Raw genomic sequence first — 23362 nt, 5'->3', positions numbered from 1 at the left:
GCTGAGGTGATGGTTGAAGCAGAGGAGGGTTGAGATGACCTGGCCACGTGCGCGTGAGCCCGGTGTCGACACTCCGAGGCAGACACCGACGCGTCACCACATCACCGACGAGTACCTTAGCCAAAATAGCGCGAGCATCGGATAGAGGGAGTCAAGGCGAGTTCAGGGTTATGAGCAATTGAACTGCTATCAACCCTATGGGCCTTACCCCCAGACCTACCGACTCGGCGCCGCACATGATCGGCGGCGAGCAACATGCCAAATTGCCGGTCGGTAGTGCTCTGCTGTGCTTGAGGGGAATGAGACAACTAGCTGACTTCTTAAGCTACCCACTAGAGCAAGGAATTATGCGATGAAGCTCGCTGATGCTAGGAGAGAAGAAGGAGCGATGGTCCCACGCACGGTGCGGTCGTGGAGAGGGCACACGAGCGAGCCTGAGTAGGTTAAGACGGGGCGGCTCCAATCGATGGCGGCAGCACAAGCATGTGCGCACAGATGACAAGACATGGAGGCTTGGCGCGAAACGCTTGGAATGTAGTGGTAGGACCCGAGCGGGGCTCATCGACGTTGGCTAGAGGGGCAAGGCGAGGCAGAGAGGCATCACCATCGCCACAGTGACCAGGGCCAGTCAACCTAGACGCGGCGAGCAGTGGCGCATGCCCGGAGGCTCGACGCGGTAGGTAAATTGAAGGGCGGAGCGAGCGCCACAGTGGCCAAGCGAGGGCATCCGTAGCCACAGCTCGCCCCTGCACGCGTCACAACAACCAGCCACTCAAGTGTAGCGCGCACACTGAGCAACAGTGGGAGCCAGGCCGCATGTAGCCGAGACCGGCCAACGTAGGGCTAGGGAGGCCGCGTGGCACTGACCGGCCGTGCGAGCTGGCCAGCGGCAACAGCCTGCCCACGGCTTGGGCTTGGCGCCAGCAGCGCCCACGCACGCACGGTAACCGCAGACTAAGGCTGAACGACTGTAATCGGTGCCGTGCACGCATTTTAAAGTGAAGCAAAGGCTGCTGATCAACACGACCGAGGTTCAACCAATTCCACTAACCTAAAGCCGATACTAACAGCAACCTAGCAAAGCAATCGTTATGACTAGAGGGCAACCAGAGAGAGAGATAAAAGGATGCCAACATGAGTTCGTCATGCTGAATGCCGGTTCGCGAATAGAGCGCTAACAACATGGTTTACAGCTCGTTTCAACAAAGTTTGGGTAATTTTTGCAACGCCAACGTAAAATCAAACTAGTTCATGAACTACACCATGTCAAGGTACTCGTTATGGTGCAACCAACAATAAAAACACATGGATCTAGTGTTTAAGAATTTTAATCAAAATTTAAATGCCAAAACGGCATCGTCATTAGGTTTTCAGATTTAGGTCATTTTAGTTCTAGAAGCTGAAATTGAATTTCACATTCAATTCTCGAGCTATCAAAAATACTATTGAACAATATCTATTCACCAAAACAAAAGTTGTATTTTTATCTACCAAACTTGTACTTCAAATTTTATTCAAGTACTAAATAAAAATTATATTTTATTTTTGTTTACAAGAATTATTTTTCATGCTTAATCAAATAGGACAAGCCACTCACCATTTATTTGCTAGAATTGTTATCAGACATTTTAAGCACTTTCTTCATACTTTTTTAAAACAAACCATAAACAACTTTTGTTCCCAAGATTATTTAAAAGCTTTTAAGTACCAAAGAAAAATTGATTAGCAACACTTGTTTGATTCTTTTATTCACAAAAGTAAGTCACACCAGGTTTATTTTTAAAACCCTGAAAAACGTATACGCTAAGGTTTACTAGGCCTTAACCTCATTGCTAACTAAGTCCGTAACATTAGGGGTGTTAAAAAAAGCCTCTAAAAGTCACTTGGTAATTAATGATACGCCGATGAATAAAATGAATAGGAAGCTCTTTTTTAACCTTTTTGAATAGCTTCGTATAATAATACACAGATTGATAGCAAGGAGGGGATGCCCAGATCGATAGCAAGCGTGGAAGCTTGACACGTATTTACTAGTTGAGGAGGAGATTTTCTAAATGTTTATCTTTAAGGAGTTGTGTTTATAAAACTGTTGGATGATCTTTTTTCCGTTTGCTAGAAAATCAAATTAAGAAGTTGTTTTAAGGAGCTTTCGAACGTTGGGCGGAATGAGAAAGTGATACATAAGTCATGAGGATATGCGTGCAATAATTCTACCCAAACCAACATCATCATTACCTATTTTCAAAATGCAAAAAATGGAGTGCCATATGAACCTAGCTAGCAGTGGCGGACCCAGGATTTGGCCAAGACTAGGGCCAAATCTTAGCGGCCAAAAACCCAAAGCTACAGCATAGTCTATAAGACCATATATATATATATATATATATATATATATATATATATATATATATATATATATATATATATATATATATATATATATATATATATATATATATATATATATATATATATATATACACACACACACACACACACACACACACACACATATGTATGTCACAGAAAACAATTATTCTCAAGCAAAGTTTGCCAAAAAAAAGTTCTTCAACTATACAATTAATAGCTAAGAAATATCATGGAACATTGAAAAATAAATACCTAGTGTCTAGTGACGCTCCTGATTTGGTGCATTCGCATCGTCCACTTCCTTGTCCTCAATAACAACTCCTAATAAGAAAAGGAGCAAGCAAAAAGGTTAATAAGAAAATAAGCAAGCAAAGGTTAATAAGAAAAGGAGCAATTTATGTAACATACTAGGTAACTTCTTCTTTCGGGTCTTCAATTCTTGAAAATGCTGTAAGATGTCATCATTTTGGATGGTTACAAACACAGCTCGCTCAACATAACATACCATCCTATGATTCAACCACTCATCCACCATTTTATTCCGAGACTCAGTCTTGACAATCTTCATAGCTGAGAAAATCCTTTCTACTGTGGCGGTTGCAACAGGTAAAATCAAGGCCAACTCAATGAGGCGATAAACCAATGAAAAGGTTGTGTGCCTTTCAGTTTGAACCATCTTTATAGCAAGTTCACCAAGGTCAGTACAATTTGCAAAGGAAGGATAAGCTCTCACATCACTAATGAAGTTATCAAGTTGTTGCGGAAGCCGATCATGATCATATAGGGAGAAATCAACATCATAAATCTGAGCAAGTTCAATTAATTTCTCACGGTCATAGTTGGCAAAGAAATTCCGTGGATCTAAACATGCAATGCATCTCAATAATTGGGTAGACCTTTCAGTAAACCGATTATTTAATTCAACAATAACTTGGTCATGCACCACATTGAAGATCTCATTTTTGAAGTGATGGTAGTAGGTTACCTGCTGCCCTCCATGGCCCCTTAAACGACCTCAAACAGTTACGTTCTCCTCCATATTTGGGACAATGATGTGATGGATTGCACAGAACTCCGTTACCTCCTCAAACAAGCTCATCCCAACCATGCTGCCTTACATCATTAATTTTATGCAATGTGATCCCAACCAACCCAATAGCCCAAACAATATTATGATCTTTTCTTTGCAAGCATTGTGATAAATCATCTGTTATGCCCAATAATCTGATCTTAAGATGCAATATAAACACAAACTCAAAATTCTCCATTTGTAACAGCAAGCTTGAAGTTGTTGTTCTCTTATATCCAACACCATCTTCAGCAATATTTTCTAATACCTCTAAGACTGAATCCCACATATGGAAAAGGTGACACAAGGTTTTGTGATGAGAACCCCATCTTGTATCACCTGCCCTTGAAAGGCTAGTTTCTTGATTTTTCCCTCTACCACTAAATTTTTTACAATTTTCCAATTGATTTACAATATTGTCATGGTGGTTTTGGGCCAACTGATCTCTTCTCTTACAAGAAACATTGACAGTGTTGACAATCAAAGAGGTGATGTTAAATAAATCAAATATTGAACCACAACACTGTGCTACTGAGACAACCACTAATTGTAATTGATGTGCAAAGCAATGTATATAAAAAGCATATGGATTCTCATCTAGTATCCGTCTTTGTAGCCCATGAAATTGTCCTCTCATATTAGATGTCCCATCATATCCTTGCCCACAGACTCTAGACATAGACAAACCATGACGAGCAAACATACCATCCAATGCTTCCTTCAGAGATGATGAAGTTGTATCAGCAACAGACTTCATACCAAGGAACGTCTCAATAACTTGTCATTATGCATCGACAAACCTACAGTCACATAGAGCAACAAAATAAGCAATGAAGTTTAAACAAGAATTCAACAACAACAAAAAAATACAGATCTCATTACCTCAATACAACAGCCATTTGTTCCTTGATTGATGCATCCCGTGCCTCATCAACAAGAACAACAAACTTCCTATCCCCAATTTCAGCAACAATTGCTTTGGTGGTCTGTTCTGCACAAGCTTTGCACAAGTCTTTTTGAACTTTAGGAGAAGTCATTGTGTTGTTCTTAGCAGCACTAGCAAGTAACCTTGCAGCTTTTGCATCTTTTCCCTTATACCAGTTTAGCATTTCAAAAAAATTCCCCTTGTTGCTAGAGTGAGATGGCTCATCATGTCTACGAAAAGCGTGTGCTTGCAATAGAAGAAATTTTACAACTCCCAATATAATGAGTAATTGACCTCTATATTCTTCTTCTTCCTTTTGACTTCCCCTAGAAATTACATGCGATACACTTTGTCTCTGATTTTTGTAACACTCATAGTCCTTTCTTGCCTTATTGTGAAGCACAGAATTAGCATGATCATCAAATAATTTTGGTCCATCTTTCCAATTAGTAAACCCATTTGTTGTGAAGGATTCAACACCAAAGTTATCAACTCTCAATGGTTTAAATAGATAACAATAGAAGCAAAAAGCAACATCCTTAGAGACACTATATTCCAACCAAGCACGATTTGTGAACCATGTATCATGAAAACTCCTATTGTGACCATATATTTTCCTTTTGGGATATACATGACCTTTTGGTTGACATGGACCTAACAAGACATACTCCCTTTTTGCATCATCCCTAATGTTTGGATGCATTTCCTCAATTGGTTTTCGATAACCTGGATCTGCAATAATATCTTGAGGATTAAGGACATGATTGGAACCGCCCTCCTCCTCCTCCACAAAATCAATATTTTCATTTCTAGTTTGTTCTACTGCAGGCAAACTAGTTGTAGCTGTTCTTACTTCCTCAGGTTGGTTCTGTGCTTGTGCAGCACTAGCTCTAGTCCCAATTGTCTCATGTTCTGTACCTTGAGATTGTGGTGGAGGAGCTTGAGATTGTGGTTGTTGTTCGGCAGCACCCTGTTGCTTAGGAACTCGAGAGAAATATGAAACTAAAGTCCTGGTCCTCTTCATCTTGTATACTGTAATGAGAAATTAGAATCAAATGGTTGAAATTGGGAACTTGGAAATTAGAAATTTGGAATTAAATCAGTTTTAGTCTGTTGGCCTTTGCCATTTCAGTAGCAACCTGAATGTACTAGCAATTCGCTGTATACATGTTACTAAGATAGAGTACTACTGTACTAATATGGCAAGGCTAACCTTCATCCACAATCTATGCGGAAGTTGATGATAAACCTTGTTTTTAGTTGCCATGTTTCTTTGAATTTTATAGTTTTGTGACAAGGACTTAATTTGTACTTTTGTGTTCTACTTACTATGCCAGGCATTGAATGCTCATTTTGTAAATGCTAGTTGAAACGAACAAATGATTTACGCTAACATTTGATGAACGCGTAAGTATTCAACTGTTCTATTTGACCTGGCTTTTAGATCCAAACTTGCAAGGAAGGAGGGGCAGAGGGCAGGAGGCTCACCGGTCAGCAGGCGGGCGCCCGACACCCGGCTGACTGGCTGAGGAAGTGAGGAATAGAGGAAGGAGCCGTCGACCGCGTCGCCGTGGAGCGCACAGCGGAGGGGGCGAGGCTGCGCCGCCGGCCACCGTGGAGCGCCAGAGCCGGAACGTGGAGGGCGGAGGCGGAGCGGAGGGCCGGTGGGCGTAGGCTGCCGGCTGGGCGCAGCCAGCGCCGGTGCGAACTGGCGGAGCCGCCAGCCGTGGAGCGGCGGTCGTGACTCGTGACTCGTGACTCCCCTGCGCCTGCGTGACTCGCAGGTCGAGCAGCTCTCTGTGACTCTGTCTCCGTTGCTCACTTGCTCACCTGGGCTATCTGTGTTGTTGGATTGCTTGATGGAATGATGGGCCCCAAAAAACTGAAGACTTGCTCCCTTGTTACATGGGCCGCGACTAGGGCCATGGCCTGGGCTACCCTAGTGCTGGGTCCGCCCCTGCTAGCTAGTATCGGAAGTGTTCGACTGTCATTATAAGTCGGCTTATAAGGCATGGTACAATATTTTTTTCTTTCAACAAATCAGCCGTACAAATCAGCACAAACGGCTTTACGAGCAGCCGAACAGAGCCATCATCTTCCTTTTCCTCCCTTATTATCCATTTTCCAAACGTCACCTTATAGTTTTTAGACTAATCTCACGTCTTGTTTAAATCTAGGGTGTAAAGTTTTAGGGTGTCACATCGGGTGTTACATGCGGTGTCGCATGAGGTGTTTGGATACTAATAAAAAACAAATTACAGAATCCGTCAGTAATCCACGAAACGAATTTATTAAGCCTAATTAAGTCATCATTAACACATGTGTTACTGTAGCACCACATTGTCAAATCATAAATTAATTAGGCTTAAAAGATTTGTCTCGTAAATTAGTCGTAAACTGTGTAATTAGTTATTTTTTAGTCTATATTTAATACTCCATATATGTATCAAATATTTAATGGGATATGGAATAAATTTTAGAGGATGAACTAAATGATGTTTGAGGACCGCGCGTAGCGCGAGTGGCAGGAGCCTGTGGCTTGCTCCGTGCCGACCAGAGTTCGAGTCCCGGACTCGGCGCTCGTCCCTCACCTCGGAGATTTATTCTCCGTTAATAATTTCAGTTGCCTCTCGCGTAGATGTGCCACAATGGTCGAGTGACGTGCCCACCATGCTCGGAGTCTAGTGATCTTTGAGTATCCCTCAGCTGCGTTCGTTGTCTAAGTATAGTCGTATGTTTGTTCGTATAATGTGTGTGGTGGTGTGTACCTATATGCGAACAGATACTACCACTGTGAGGAAAAAAAACGATGCCTCATTTTTATGTCCGTTTGAGCCAAACGAGCTACAGTACATCCCGGGTTCGGCGTGGCTGTCCCGTTGCGCTGGGCTGCCGGCCACCAAAATATCCTCCGCTTGGGCGGCGGCACGTGGCCGGAGCATGGCCGGCCCGCCAAGTCCGCACCGAGGCGGAGGTGGGACCCCTGCTCCCCCGCCGCATCATCCGGTTCCGGTCCCGGCCGTCTCCTCACGTGCCGATCAATCCACGCATGCGCACCAGCCAATCAATCGACTCCGAACCCGAAGGCCCGAACGCGAAAGCCCCCATTAACTCCGGCCATGCACCCGCGGGCCCCGCGCGTCAGCGGTAGCGGCTAGCCGTTTGCCGTCGCCTTCGCGCAGCCCCGCCGCGTCACCCTCGTGGCGCTCGGCGGGCGCGCGACACGCCGGCACGCCGCCCTCCCGTCAGCGTCGCTCGTTTTCTCCCCGCTTGGAATCTCTCGGCGACAGCGACAGCGACAGCGACCGGATGCGAAGCTGCGAGAGTGGCGGTGCTACTAGCGCCCGGTTGGTTTGTGCATGCGTAGCTTGTAAGTCTTATTTTTTTAAGCTAATGAATAGTTTTTTTTTTACATAAAATCAGTCAATATTATTTTTAGTCATGGTTTAGCCAGATCAAGCCCAAACAAACGTGCCGTAGAAGTCTGCTCGTAGTGGAGTAGAGAGAGAGTCGATAAGCAAGCTGCGGGCGCCGCCAGATGGGAATCGGGTTCCGACACGCACGCGCCCACGCAGCGCACCTCTCGGCGCCGCGATGGCTGCTTCGCCCTCGCCCTCGCCCTCGCCCTCGCCTTCGCCTTCTCCTTCGACCGCGCCCGCTCCTTCCTCCTCAGCGTCAGCGGCGGTGGTGGTCTTCGCCGTGAACGGCGAGCGGGTGGAGCTCCGCAAGGGGGACGTGGACCCCGGCGCCACCCTCCTCGAGTTCCTCCGCACCCGCACCCGCTTCACCGGGCCCAAACTCGGCTGCGGCGAAGGCATGCCACCCCCGACCCCCGCCTCCCTCCCCCGCGCTCTTCCGTTTCGTCGTTCCGCGATATGAGCTTGACGACCCGGGGCCCATTTCTGCAGGCGGATGCGGCGCATGCGTGGTGCTGCTCTCCGCGTACGACGCGGCGTCGGGCGCGGTGTCGCACGCGGCGGCGAGCGCCTGCCTCACGCTGGTGCACGGGCTCCACCACCGCGCCGTCACCACCACCGAGGGGCTCGGCTGGGCGGGGGCCCTCCACGCCGTGCACGAGCGCCTCGCGGGGTTCCACGCCTCGCAGTGCGGCTTCTGCACGCCCGGGGTGTGCATGTCCCTCGCCGCCGCGCTTGCGGGCGCCGAGGCCAGGGCCGAGGCGGGGAAGGGGACCGACCCGCCCGAGGGGTTCGCGAGGCTCACGGCGGCTGAGGCGGAGCGGGCGGTGGTGGGCAACCTCTGCCGCTGCACGGGGTACCGCCCGATCGCCGACGCTTGCAAGAGCTTCGCGGCCGACGTGGATTTGGAGGACCTGGGCCTCAACTCCTTCTGGAGGAAGGGGGACGCCCATGCTTCCAAGCTGCCGCGGTACGACGAGGGGACCATCGGTGTGTTCCCGGAGTTCCTCAAGGCTGAGATCAGAGCTTCTTCTGGGGTTGATGACCTGTACACGCCGCTGGCATTGGTCGGAAGTGACAGCACCTGGCACCGGCCTCGGAGCGTGGAGGAGTACTATAAGCTGGTAGGTTCTGAGTTGTTTGGCGAAAGTAGAACGAAGGTGGTTGTGGGAAACACGGCTTCAGGCGTTTACAGAGAAACCGAGGTGTATGATAGGTACATTGACCTCAGATGCATCCCGGAGCTGAATTCAGTTAGTAAGGAAGCCAATTGTGTTCACATTGGAGCTGCAGTATCGATTTCTCAGGCAATTGAGATTTTAAGAGTAGAAGCTGGTGGCTGCCATGATGTAATCTTTTGTAAGATTGCTGATCATATGGAAAAGGTGGCTTCTCCATTTGTCCGGAACACTGCAAGTTTGGGTGGAAATTTGATGATGGCACAGAGGGACCAGTTTGCCTCTGACATCTCAACTATCCTTCTTGCTGCTGGTTCATCGATATGCATCCAGGCATCAACAAGAAGGTTGACTGTCACGTTAGAGGACTTCCTTCAGATGCCACCTTGTGATCACAAGACACTGCTATTAAGCATTTACATTCCTCGTTGGACTCCCATTGGTAGCTTATCTGGTGGTAAAACCATAGATGGGACAGTAAGTAAAATAGGAACTTCTGTGCTATTTGAGACATACCGAGCTGCTCCACGCCCTCTTGGCAATGCAGTTGCATATCTTAATTCTGCTTTCTTGGCTCAAGTCTCTTCAGATGAAACTTCAAACAGCTTAATATTGAGAGAGCTATGTCTGGCTTTTGGTGCGTATGGGTGCCAACATGCCATCAGGGCTAGGAATGTTGAGAAACTGTTAGTGGGTAAACCCATTACTGCATCGGTGCTACTTGAAGCATGTAGACTTGTCAAGGAAACAATTGTTCCTAAAGAAGGCACAAGGCATGCTGCTTATAGGTCAAGCTTGGCAGTTGCCTTTCTGTTTACTTTTCTTTACCCAGTAACTGAAGGAACTTTGAAGCCTGTAAAGGCAGTTCATCTTAATGGCTATGTAACTTCTGGCACCAATGGAAATCCAAATTGTGGACCCGATGCGCATGTTGATGTTTCACTTAAGAAGATCAATGATGTAAACTCTGGTTCATGTACCAATGATCGCATTCTTGAATATTCAAATCAGATTATTGAAATCAGTAAAGACTATCTCCCAGTTGGCATACCAGCCAAGAAAGTTGGAGCAGAACTACAAGCCTCTGGTATGCACTTTGCACTTGTATTTAATAATCACTCCCTACAGACAGTGACATTTGACATGTGGTCTTGAAAATGCTACTTCATAACTAATTTGTCTATTATAATATGAAGAGACCTGGTAACATTTATCATATCATCGAAGTATTTCTCAATATAAATCTGTACATACCATTTCCATATGTCGAATCCAAAATTCATGGAAACATTGATAACCAAAAATTAATAAGTCTGGCTGCACACTCCCATAACACCACTTATTCTGGAGGAAGTACTTGTGTGGAATATAATTGGTAGTTATCTATTGCATAGGCTTGCTAACAGTTAGATTATTTAATGTTACATTTATGTAACATGTTGTATTTGCTTGCAACCTTGCTCATGCTATTTATTTGCTTGGTTTGTCTTTTTATCTCCCCTTTTTAATTGTATCTGTAATAATAGTTGTTTATATTTCAGTCACTTCTTTAAGTTTTAGCTACGTGACTTATTTAACCAGTGGCAGTTGCTTTCACAATCTGTTCTTTTGGAAAGTAAACTTCAGTACTGATACAAAACCACCACATATAGGTGAGGCTGTATTTGTGGATGACATCCCCTCTCCCAAGGACTGTGTTTATGGAGCATTTATATATAGCACAAAACCTTTAGCCCATGTGAAGAGCATAGAGCTTGACCTTTCACTCAAGCAGCTTAAAACACTGGGAGTAGTCACTGTTAAGGATATTCCGGAAGGTGGCAGCAATGTTGGGGCCAACACTATATTTGGACCTGAACCTCTGTTTGGTGACCCAATTACTCAGTGTGCAGGAGAACCTCTTGGTGTTGTGGTATGGTTTGTAGTGATATTTCTGGATTTAAAGAAAATTTCTAGACTTCTTTCGTTTAGTAATGAAAATTATGTATATGACCATGTGTGTTATGGTTCAGTTCTGTTGTTACTGAATCTTTTTGGCACAGATTGCAGAAACACAAAGATTTGCCAATATAGCTGCCAAAAGAGCTGTTATTGACTACAGTACTGAGAACTTAGATGCTCCAATTTTATCCATAGAGGAGGCTGTTAAAAGGTGCAGTTATTTTGAAACCCCACCATTTCTTCTTCCCCCAAAAATTGGTGATTTCTCAAAAGGAATGGCAGAAGCAGATCAGAAAATCTACTCCGAGGTACGCTTTGTGCGTCAGTTTGATCTGCGGATAAATTATTTTAATGTAAAGCAAGCAGAGTATGTGCTTGGGCACTAACATTCATAATCATTGGTCAAATTAATATCTTACATGGGTTCTCCACTATGCATTGGGCCCTTCTGGCATGAGATCTAAGTTTCTTACAGGCTTGCTATATAGTATGTTACTTCTGTGCTGGTCCACCTTTGCTGCTAAAAGCGATTCAGTTAAACTGGTTTTGTGGAGTACATGTGCCTGTCATATTCCTTTGCTTTTGATTTAGTGCTGCCCTACCTTGTCTAACCTTGTATGTAACTGGTTGCTATGATGCTCTGACAGATCCTAACAAGGGAATAAAGTTTAGTAGGCATCTTCTTTTGATCAATCTTTTATATTGCTAATATGTTCTGCAGCTGATGAATACTTTTTGCAGGTTAAACTTAATTCTCAGTACTACTTTTACATGGAAACACAAGCTGCTCTGGCTATACCCGATGAGGATAACTGCATGGTAGTGTATAGCTCAAGCCAGTGCCCCGAGACAGCACAGAATGTCATTGCAAAGTGCCTTGGTTTACCCTGTCACAATGTTCGTGTTATTACCAGAAGAGTTGGTGGTGGATTTGGAGGAAAAGCTGTTAGATCATTACCTGTAAGTGTCAGGCCATAAGCATTTATAGCATTCCATCCATTCATAAAGTGCTGGAAACAAAAATCGTTTTCATCAGTCAATGTTCTGCATTATTATGGAGCATAAATGGTGCATAAACAAGTATTGTTTTATGTTTGTGTCTAGTACATTAAATAATCAGCAAACATGGCAAAACTTGACTGTTACATGCCCTTTAAACCATAGAGGTTTACTTGACTACCAGAATCTGAAAACATGAGTAACCCCAACACAGGTAACTATCTGCACATGTCTGCATGTCTTAAGCGCACATCATGATCAGTCACGTTGTGTGGTCAAATAATAAACAAGATCTCTAGCTCTTCCTTTTTTTAGCACATCCATGACACAATACTGAATAGTAAAGCTGAATGAGCCTGCCCTACACTATAACCTGGCAATTTTCTTAAAGGAACACTCATCCTGTTTTACTTATAGGTGGCAACTGCTTGTGCGCTTGCAGCATTTAAGTTGCGTCGTTCTGTCCGTATGTACCTTGACCGCAAAACTGACATGATAGTGACTGGAGGTCGGCATCCCATGAAAATATGCTATTCAGTGGGATTCAAATCAGATGGGAAAATCACTGCTTTGCATATAGATTTGTTCATAAATGCAGGAATGACAAAAGATGTTAGCCTCATAATCCCTCATAATTTCATTGAGGCACTGAAGAAATATAATTGGGGTGCCTTTTCTTATGAGGCAAAGGTCTGTAAAACAAACATTTCTACAAAGTCTGCAATGCGGGGGCCTGGGGAAGTACAAGGTTCTTATGTTGCCGAAGCTATAATTGAGCATGTTGCTTCCACGCTCTCCGCTGATGCTAATTTGGTTAGACATAGAAATCTTCACACGGTTGAGAGCCTTGCTTTGTTCCATAGTGAGTGCTCTGAAGATGCCATGGGTTATACACTTCACTCTATATGTGATCAAGTGACTGCATCAGAAAACTATCGGTGTCGGCTTGAAACAATCCAGTCTTTCAACAAAAATAACAAATGGAAAAAGAGAGGCCTCTCTTTTGTGCCAATAGTACACAAAGTATTATCTCGACCGACACCTGGAAAAGTGTCTATTCTTAATGATGGGTCTATTGCTGTTGAAGTTGGAGGCATTGAGTTAGGCCAGGGGCTTTGGACAAAAGTGACGCAGATGGCAGCGTTTGGTCTTGGACAACTCTGTCCTGATCGAAGTCAAGAGCTGTTGGAGAGAATAAGAGTTATTCAAGCGGATACATTAAGTAATGTACAGGGAGGGTGGACCACAGGGAGTACCACATCAGAATCTAGTTGTGAAGCAGTTCGTCACGCATGCAATGTCTTGGTCGACAGGCTTAAGTCAGTCAAGAAGCAATTTCAAGAAAAGCAAGGCAATGTTTCGTGGGATGAACTTATTTCCAAGGTTATTAGTTACTTTCTTTCTTACAAACTATTTTTTTGAACTGATTGGTGCATTCTGGGGTGTTTTCCTTACTCAACTGTAGGGAACTACCCTCTTCTTTCACCCCCTTAAATGTAGTTGAATTTGATCGTCTCTGCTTTTGCCATATGAAAAACAAACATGTCCACGCATCGCCAGTTTTTAACATTACAGGTATTACTGTGCATCCATAATTAAATTACTCGGTATGAAATGTTGCTATCATAAATATGCAGGCTATAATGATTGGTGTGGACTTATCAGCACGAGAATACTACGTTCCCGGTCCTTCTGGTTCTTACCTAAATTATGGGGCTGCTACTAGTGAGGTATCCTTGTTTTACACTTTGCTTTAAGATAAACTGCTCTAGACAGTAGAATGATAACAGTATTACAGTAAACGATTGAAATGTATAAATCTCTATGTTATAAGATATTGTTCAATGTTGCAGGTAGAGATTGATCTTCTCACTGGGGCCTCCACAATTGTAAGAAGTGATCTTATATACGATTGTGGCCAGAGCTTAAACCCCGCTGTGGACTTAGGGCAGGTGGACATTATCTGTTTGGTTGTCTCCATATCGGTCTTTTTACATTGGAAAAACCTGCATATTTCTTTTCTCTTTTGTGATGTTTTTGAAGTATCATAGTGTCTAGCAGATAGCTGGTAATAATAAATTAGTATTTTTGTAGTAAACTTGGAAAAATGCTAATATTTTCTGAGTGCTGAGCAGTGACAATCTAAGTATTTTGTGATGTCATTTAAATGTTGTAGTAATTCCATTTTTGCTAACTTCGTTCAGTGCTTTTCATTTTTCAGGTTGAAGGGGCATTTGTTCAAGGAATCGGCTATTTCATGAACGAGGAATATGTCACCAACTCAGATGGATTGCTTATCTCTGACGGGACTTGGACATACAAGATCCCAACTGTGGACACCATTCCAAAGCAGTTCAATGTGAAGTTACTTAACAGTGGATTCCACAAGAAACGCGTGCTCTCTTCAAAAGGTTCGAAGTTTTCTTACTGCTAACACATCTGTGAGCATGCTCCAGATCAAACTAGTTCTGTTCTGTAAATTGTTTGCAGCAGTTGTAACACGCTATCCGAGTTTAATACAAATTGATAAATTTATCATATATCATGTTATTTTTATCAGTAAGCATATGGTGCCCAGTGAAACGGATGTCTGCATCTACTTAAATTGCATTGTTTACTGTTCCAAAAAGTATCCAGAGGAAAATTCGAAGCTGCAGCATACATGAAGTTACGTAAACACTGCAATTGGTTTATGAATGTCCATGCACTTGTCAGTGACACCGCTTCCCTGGAACATTGCATCATGCACACGCTGTACAGATGTTAATGGGTGGTTGCGTGTGTGCATAAATTGCTAAATACTTCACTTATATTTTCACTTGCAGATTTTCTGTTCTACTGACTTGAGTCCCCTTTGTTGCAGCATCTGGGGAGCCACCATTGCTTCTCGCAGCTTCAGTGCACTGTGCGACGAGAGAAGCAATTAGAGCTGCAAGGAATGAACCACACTGCTCTGTGTTTGGACCTTCACCATCCCATTTTGATCTGGAAGTTCCTGCCGTCATGCCCGTGGTGAAGGAGCTGTGCGGCTTGGACAGCGTGGAGAGGTACTTGGAGAGCCTGCTGACCTCCGAATGAAGAGCCATTCTTACAGTCAGCACCTGTTTTCCCTAACAATAGCACAATGTTGTGACGCTGTTGTGCCGAAGTCATCAGAGAAGAGAGAATGATAGCTGTAGATAGTAGATGATGTCATCAGGTATTTGCACGTACGCCATGTCAGCGAGAACATTTGGGTGTAAAATCTTTGGGCATATCCCTCTCCTGATCTCCATTGGTGAAATGGTGTATACAGTATACATGCTATTGTAGTTCAGACAGAGTGACAGGGATACATACCATCGCAGATCACAAGAACATACTTGCAGCGATGGAACTGAGACTATTTTCTATGTTCTTTGGGTACCGAATGTGTTTCAAATATGCCAACAGCAACAACATTTTCGCGTATTCCTTATTCACAAAGCTAAGTATTAGAGTGTTATGTATCAAGCACTCCCCACGGCTGTATGTTCCGTTCACTGGATAGTGCGCGAGACAGATCTCCTGATAGTGCACGTATACCATTTTACAACGCAGCTCAAGATGTATATTCGGTCAAAAACACTAGTTTATTTCTCAGGGTTATCTTAAATGTCAAAAACATTTTCCATAATAAATATTAAAGACAAAGAAAACATCATACATCTTTAAACCCTCCCACCACCAACTTATTGCTGCAATTTTGATTAGGAATAAATTTATTTTATTAGGACCTAGTTCAATCGGTGGTCCAACTAATCAAATTGTAAACGAAAACCTTAAGTAGTTTGTTGTCTAGTTCAATCTAAATAAACATGGCTATATATTACATGCATGTACAAATACAATCTCCAATGATGCCCCCCCCCCCCCCCCCCCCCCCCCCCACCCCCCCCACCCAAATGTGGAAGATCAATCGAGATCTCGCTTCATAATCAGCAGTGAACAGATCAGTCCTTGATATATTCATGACTAACTTCTTTAATGACATGCATCAAAGATTAGAACTTGACCGACATGAACCAAAGATTAAGAACTACAAATTAAGTCACAGAACTCAATTATTAACTATACAACGCATGGATCATATGAAAATTAAAGATATATTTTTGAGTAAATATTTCCGTACTTTGCATAGTCTATCAAGGTTTAATTTAATTTGAACAAAGGACGAGTAAAATTCATGGCCAATTCTTAACTTTGCAAAGAGTGTCATTCCGGTCCCCACACTCTCAAAATGCTATTTGAGTTCTAAACTTGGTTTCGGATCTTATCTGTAGCCAAAAGATCTCAGCTTGTCCTCCACATGCCCAATTATTCTGATTTTTACATGGCTGTTTGGATCAAGGTGAGACATGAAACCAAGCTAAAGGACCCATAGTGAATTTTATTCTTATACGGAGTACGTGACATGTGGTCCCATATCTATATTCTATATCTCTTATAAAACTAATCCCCACTATAAGTCTATCTCAACATGCAAGCCATTCATATCATTCCACTAACTATCGTCACCATCTTCCACTAATAGCCATGTCATCTCACTAACAACCAACATCTTAATTGCAAGTTATCTACATACATCATCTTCACTCAATTTTATTTCAAAATTCTTCGTAATTCCTATAGCAACACGCGGGGCAGCTTCAAGTATGTGTCGGTGTTTTGTAAACCGGACTAGTAAACTTATACGATTGTCGCGCTGCTCTAGGAAAACGATGGTAACATCCAAAAGACACGAGGATTTATACTGGTTCAGGCCGGAGCCCTACGTCCAGTCTCAGAGATGATCGAGTGCGTGTTCCTCGCTTGAATGCTCTAAAGTTCTTATAATAGGGTGCAAGAATGGTGGAAGAGGTAGGAGAGCTAGAGCTAGGAGATGGACTGCCTGAAAGGAAGCTTCAGGTGCCCTACCATGGTGTGTATTCAGAAGAATATGGTGGGAAGGATGCCCTGACTGCCCTTATATAGAGTTCGGGGCCAGGGCATGTACAAAGAAGAAGGTTCTCCCGACCAAGGGGTTGTGAGCTTGAGGGAGGAGCCTAGCTAACTTGGCTTGCAAGCTACGCCGTCTTGTGAAGTACGTCTAGGCGTGGTTGTCGTCATAGTCTTGTGCCCACGTCGCGGTAAGGTGTGGCGTGGTGCTACTGTGCCGGCCGTGACAGCAATGTAGGCACGGTGGTGGTTCGCCAGCCGTCCTTTGCGACGTGGTCTCCATTATGGCCTTCGTCATTGCCTCCTGTCTCCTGGGGCGTCGTACCGGAGTTGGTAGCCGCCCCTAGATCGTCGATCGCCTGGTTAGTCTTGTGGAGTTGGCGGCGACGACCCCGGGCTCTAGGGTCATGGCTCCCGTCGGCTTGGATGGCCTCTAAGTCAAAGCCTCCGTTGTGGATCACATCCCGTAGTGGGTAGGATCGTACATATATCTTGTCAGACTGTATTTGGACGGCGGGTCGTCGTACTGGCCTTCACCGCCGTGCGGTGTTGTCTTGTCCGTGCTGCGTGGCGCAGGGATGACGTCTGACCGGACCGAGGTGACCGTTGTCCCCTCGGTTCTTTCGGGGTCAGTGCGGCGTGTCCACTCTTGTCAGAGCGGGCACGCTTGGCTGGGCTCGACCTCTCTCCATTCCTCCTAGGGGTTAGGACGGCGTAGAGGTCGTGGACCCTTGTGCGGTGCTTGGCTAAGGCAGCGAGGAGGGGTCGTGGCTGACTCCGTCCTTGGCGTCTAGTCTGGTCCGCTAGGCTTTAGCTAGGCCCCAGTCATTTAGGCTTTCGCTAGTTGATGTGTCGTGGGCCGCTCGACCTGCTAACTAATCGATGCCTTAAGACACCCGGGATCATAACCCTGACAATATGTGTCAATATATAGTCAACATACCACGTCAGTGTACGGAGTGGATTAGGCCCTGCCAGGGCATAAATGGACCTATAACAAAGTTCAGGGACCCATAAGAGAGTACTAGAATAAAGATAACACCCCTTGGCAAGTTTAACGACCAATCATGAATTGTACTCGTTAGACATTGTCATACTACTAGTAGAAAGCGCGCGCCCTGGCGCGCGCGTGAGAGCAGAGCAATTTGAAATTTTCAGTGGTACTGTTTAAGTATTTACTCGGATACCAAAGGTAGATGAAACCTGAATGACGAGACCTTTGGGACATGAAGCCCACAAGCAGCAGCATCAGTTCATACAAGCAGAGCAGTATTTTCACGAAAAGATCGCAAATTGATAGGCCTCTCCTCCAAGGAACTCGCACGATGGTACAAGGTACATGGAACACCAACTCACCACGATATAGCAGAGACAGGACTGGCAGCATCAATGGTTTTTGCAAAGACCATAGTGTGTCTTGGAACATCTTTAGCCTGACGAACTTCACTCTTCAAGCCATATGTAACTGCCTTCAGAAGAGTATCGATTTGTATATCAGCAGTGACCTCTGTCCATCTTCGATCTTTTTTTTTCGCGAGCGTGTCATTGTGGCACGTGTTTCATTAAGCAGATGTGGAATGTCAAAGGTTATAACGTTCCTGAGTAATCCTAGGATTACTTAGGAAAGGCGGAACCCTGACTAGGGCCAGCAAATATGAGCATATGCGTGCAATATATACCAAGCATGTTTAAACTAAGGCAAAAATATGAGGTAACAAAGAGAAAATGGGATTATATGAGAAATAGGCAGCGAGAATTCCATAAATGAGTAAGCTAATTAAAAAGAAGAATCCCGGCCAGCGGGCATTGGAAGACTTATACAATGAAGAAAAAGTGCATACCTAAGGTTGTGACGGTGCAGATAAATGGCACTAACCCATACGGCATCCGGAAACGTACATTTTAGCCTAGAACCAGCAACTTCTTTTAAATGCTTGTTGCGTCTGTATATTTTTCTAACTCTCCTCCAGTCCTTGAGTGCTTCAACATGACTATTCTCTACCGTGACAGGTCTATCTTGCTCCAACAAAATAGATATTGGTTTTGTCCTGTATCAAACGGCTACCATGTAATATAATATACTGGAATGCTTGTGAGGTAACGAATGGTAAAAGGAAAATGCCTTACACTTGTTGGACCACAAGGGACAAATAAGACAATGATGTATAGCAGTTCCCTTGGCAACAGCATGCCCTATTCCGATAGTTTACATTGACGCAAACTTGCTGCAAAGTAATGGACAATAACAGTGGTATCGATGTCCAATTTCAGAAATTTTGAGCTGTCCAATCAAATAAAATAAATAAGAGAATTTCAGATTATATCATCAACCATATAATTACGTATTTGTTGTTTTTTTATTTTTGTAGACTAAAGTTTTAAACTGAAGGCAATAATGGTGTATGTCCAGGGAAAGACACCAATGTAAATTTCAGTTTCAGATTGAAGCACTTATGGAGTGAAGTAACTTAATATGAAAAGCAGTTCTAACAATAGCAACTAACATCCTCACAGTGGCAAATTACTGCACATGCATTTTTCTATGACTAATATTACAAATACATGAATTTGTTAACAGCACATGAGCCAATCAAGAGGGCGAGAAGGACCAGAGAGACAGCATACCAAAGGAAGGCAACTTCAATCAGCAATTTGTTGTTGATATGTAGACCAAAAAAAAGGCCAATTTGCATATGTATTGACTATTGAGCAGACAATGTTTTTGTTCGGTGCCATTTAATTAGAACGGGGGTGTGTGTGAGGGGAAAAAAGTGCAGTGTAACAGAACTAATTCTATATGCAAGAAAGCGCCAAAAACTCATACAGGAGCAAACGGGAAGATATATTCAGACTAATGTCATCGACTAAGGCAATATTGTCAAGCTTATACATTATTTGACTACAAGCCTGGCATACAAGGACAGCTAAACTTTAAGGTTTCAAATTGGCCACAAAAACATGGTCGATCCTAGTTGTCATGGTACCGATCATCTCAACTAACCATGATTGGCCATGATTAATCGTGACTAATCGTATTGCATAGCTGTTAGCTGTGGCACCGAGCAGCTGGATTAGTCACGACCAATCGCGCTCGCGCTTAGTCGGCCGACCTGATAACATTGTAAAGATCATAAAGGATTATATAAAGGTTGGCAGCGAAAGCATGCTGAACATCATAGTGTAGAGATACATAATGTAGATAACCGATTGGTTTTGGTTATATCTCTAAATTGTAGAAAAAGTAATGAGGAAACTCTAACATAACCAATGAACTTATTCACATGGGGACAATAGCAATGTAGTAATAAGTATTGAATGTGATAAACATACCTCCAGAATGACCTCCACATTGTCATTGTTATCTAAGCTTGAAGTTGCGCTCCATGCTTTTGTCGATATAGAATGTTTGATCGATGGCATATTAGATAAGACACGAGATGGCAAATTAGAGCCTACCGCAGAATTGCCGACAATTTTTTGTTTAACAACACTGCGATGCATTTCTCAAAGGTGATTGTCTGTAATTCCTCAATTTTCACAAACAGATAAATATGCAGCACAGTTGCTTGGAGGTCTAAATTAGAAACATGGTAAGGCCAGTGGAGCACTTAACTATGTAAGGTCCAGTTGGATTACTAAAAGATCATCTCCATTTTAGGACATCTCAATTGAAACCCCAGCAGTCTAGGTCAAGCTCAGGTTCCTTAAAATGAGTGCCCGGCACTGTACTTTCCATAGAATGTTTACATGGAAAACGTTCTTAGATAAGATGGTGCCAAGGTAGAAGGGCCCCAGGAAAATAACAAACCTAAGATTAAAAAATAACAACTTTGCCACCTGAAACCAGGTATCCTCATTCCAACAAAAATGTAAAATGCAGTAACTGCAGTTCAATTTATAGCATGCTATATAAACCATTGACATGGATTAGCATAGTACTTACACTCACCATTTCACAAATGCAAAGGGACCCAGGAGTCAGGTCCTAAACAAAGGCAGGAATGCCATCTTTAGTAACTTAAATGACAAAAAAAGGTGAAAACATTTGACGAAGTTTTAGGCCAATGTGGAGCATATGCTAAATGTTCAATGCCAAAGCTGACAACCTTGATCTGAAGAAAGACCTCTAGATTTTCCAATGAGCTTCTTGCTGTCCCAAGTTTGAAGAGCAATGAAATCATGCAAGGGAAACATGGAACCGACAGCCCATTTTCTGCTGCAAAAGTGCACGCATGTAAATGGGGAAAATACAGCCATCACACTAAGCAACCGCTAGATTGATGAAGGGGGCAAGCAAAAACTATAGTGCCGAAATTGTCATGAGGCAACCCCATGTTAGAGGCCAGATAAATATGAAGATGGCTCTAATAGGCTAGATAAATATGAAGATGGCTCTAATAGGCCAGATAAATGGTACTAATGGGCTAGATAATTATCTGTGCATCTATGTTTGTAGCAGGTGTGAAACTAACAAGCAGGACATGAGATACATAAATCATAGAGGCAGCAAGTGGACAGTAGTAGATTTTGTAAAGCATGGTAATGACATTAAAGTGAACCTGGATATCAGAAATTAAGAAATGGGATAATGTAGTTCACAATTTTCTTTAAAAGAAAGTATATTCACGCAAGTAGCAATAGGTAGACTAAAACAATTACGAACGCAGTAATATTTAAATTATAACATGGTGACAACAAACACATTGGCATCAGTGTCCCACCTGGAGACAGTAACAGATGAAATCAAATTTAATCAAATTGGGCTTTGTACCATAAAAATCACTGAACATAGAAACGGGAGTACCTAAGAGACGGTGCTGAGGTTGCTGAATACCGGGAGAAAGGAACTTTCCATGGTTATGTAAATCTTGGAAGGACCAAGCAAGGAAACCAATACATCAAGCACTATGAAACATTAGTATGGATGGAGCTACATGCTGTAAGTCAGAAGCAAACATAATGGAGGTGGAGTAAAACAAATGGGTATTGGATTAACCAACATAGGTTTCTTGGATTAAAAGAAAAGATTTACAAACCCATACATTTTTTTTCCTGAACTGTAAAAACATAATATAGTACATAACTCTTGATCAGGTAAAAATCACAGCTATGAATTAGCACGCCAAAAAAAATAATTGTTGTTTAGTACTGAGGTTTCCTTTAGACAGTTAGAGCATACAGTATAATAGAACTTATGAACATGAAATTCATCTCGTTTCAATTTAACATATAGGTGTATTTCTCAAAGGCAATTCCAAAGCATCAAATTTCACAAATTGGCTAACATGCAGTACCAATGTTTGGTAGTCTAAATAAATCATGGTCGTGCTATTGTAGAGTTAAACACCCGTGCATTTGGATTCATACTATAGATAGATATCCTGATTAAGTAACATATGAGTTGGAAACCCTTAAAATAACTGGCACTTTATGTTCCCTACCATGGAAGGCAGTACCTGCTTCCATTTTTTACAGAAGTAACTTTGAAATGGTAAAACCTCAGTACCAAGCTATCAACTATCAAGCTCACTGAAAAATAGGTTTGCTTTTCGAAATCCCAACTACAGCACTAATCATCTCTTATCATCCATGTTCACATATGTTGTCGTGCTCGTCTTTCTTTGTCATTAGAGAACTGTCAAATTGAACCTAAAAGCTATACCTTCCTAGGCAGGACAAATTGAAAAATGGACTGAATCAAGTATCAAGCTCACTGAAAAATAGGTTTGCTTTTTGAAATCCCAACTACAACACTAAACATCTCTTATCCTTCCATACTACACGACCAAAATTTTGCTGGCCATGAATATATACGGGAAATCTTGATAAAGGGAAACAAAACAATAACAGCAGCGTCCTAAAAATTAGGGTTTGGGAATCGGTGACCAGTGGAGCCCCCATCAGCTAGGGTTTCTTACCGCGTGGCTGCTGCCGTTCGCTGTGGCGAGCTTCAGCGCCGCCGCCGAAGAGGCAGCTAGGGTTTCTTACCGGTGGGAGAAGGCAGCGTTGGGGGAAGCCGCGCCGACGGCCACCGGCGTGGCTGGGTCGCGGCACTCCGTGGCGACGGCCACCATCGGGGCCCAAGCGCGGTGCTGTGGCCGCAGGCCGGGGAGCCGTCGTCCCGGCAGCGCGCCGTGCGGCCATCCGGCGTTGCTGGGGCTGGCTGGCACGCCACCACGTTGGGAGAGAGGGAGAGGGCGGGGGAGAGGGAGGAGGGAAGAGGGAGGAGGGCGGCCTCCGTTGGCCCGAGGACCGGTGGCCGTCGCCGTCGCCGTCGGGGCGCCGTGGCCCTGGTCGCCGCTGCCTCGGGAGAGAACGCGAGAGAGAGGACGGGAGAGATGCCGGTTTTTTTGGTTGAAAGGAGAAGCGGAAGCCGAGGTATATATTTGTTTCTCTAGATTCTGAAGAGAAGCGGGAGAAGCAGTAGAAGCCAACGAGAAGCATGTGAAGCCGATCCAAGAAGAATCCATTTCAACAAATCTGGGCCACACGATCGCGGATCGGACGG

General features: G+C 43.7%; 1 protein-coding gene and 1 long non-coding RNA gene across 5 annotated transcripts; one reads left to right on the top strand and one right to left on the bottom strand.

Annotated features, from left to right (window-relative positions):
- Positions 1 to 7857: 7857 nt before the first annotated feature.
- Positions 7858 to 15348, top strand: LOC136549414 (indole-3-acetaldehyde oxidase-like). The gene is made up of 10 exons (XM_066540666.1): positions 7858 to 8178; positions 8273 to 10045; positions 10611 to 10870; positions 11001 to 11207; positions 11641 to 11859; positions 12316 to 13281; positions 13536 to 13628; positions 13752 to 13850; positions 14120 to 14309; positions 14762 to 15348. The coding sequence occupies exons 1-10, from the start codon at positions 7959 to 7961 to the stop codon at positions 14974 to 14976; spliced, it is 4242 nt and encodes a 1413-aa protein (XP_066396763.1). The 5' UTR covers positions 7858 to 7958; the 3' UTR covers positions 14977 to 15348.
- A 2692-nt stretch (positions 15349 to 18040) lies between these two features.
- LOC136549415 (uncharacterized) lies at positions 18041 to 22286 on the bottom strand. 4 transcript variants are annotated; one of them, XR_010781896.1, is made up of 4 exons: positions 21659 to 22286; positions 20185 to 21070; positions 18982 to 19135; positions 18041 to 18902 (listed from the first exon to the last, which is right to left on the bottom strand). It is a non-coding gene; the product is annotated as an uncharacterized lncRNA (long non-coding RNA). The 4 variants fall into 4 exon arrangements; XR_010781895.1 differs by lacking the exon at positions 21659 to 22286 and having other exon boundaries at positions 18041 to 18323; positions 18696 to 18902; positions 20185 to 21631; XR_010781894.1 differs by lacking the exon at positions 21659 to 22286 and having other exon boundaries at positions 20185 to 21631.
- Positions 22287 to 23362: the final 1076 nt, after the last annotated feature.

The sequence above is a fragment of the Miscanthus floridulus genome, chromosome 4 (assembly GCF_019320115.1).
Source record: "Miscanthus floridulus cultivar M001 chromosome 4, ASM1932011v1, whole genome shotgun sequence".
In the NCBI taxonomy this organism is placed as follows: domain Eukaryota; kingdom Viridiplantae; phylum Streptophyta; class Magnoliopsida; order Poales; family Poaceae; genus Miscanthus; species Miscanthus floridulus.
The sequence above is the reverse complement of the archived record's forward strand: the minus strand, read 5'-3'. Positions and strand labels throughout refer to the sequence as shown.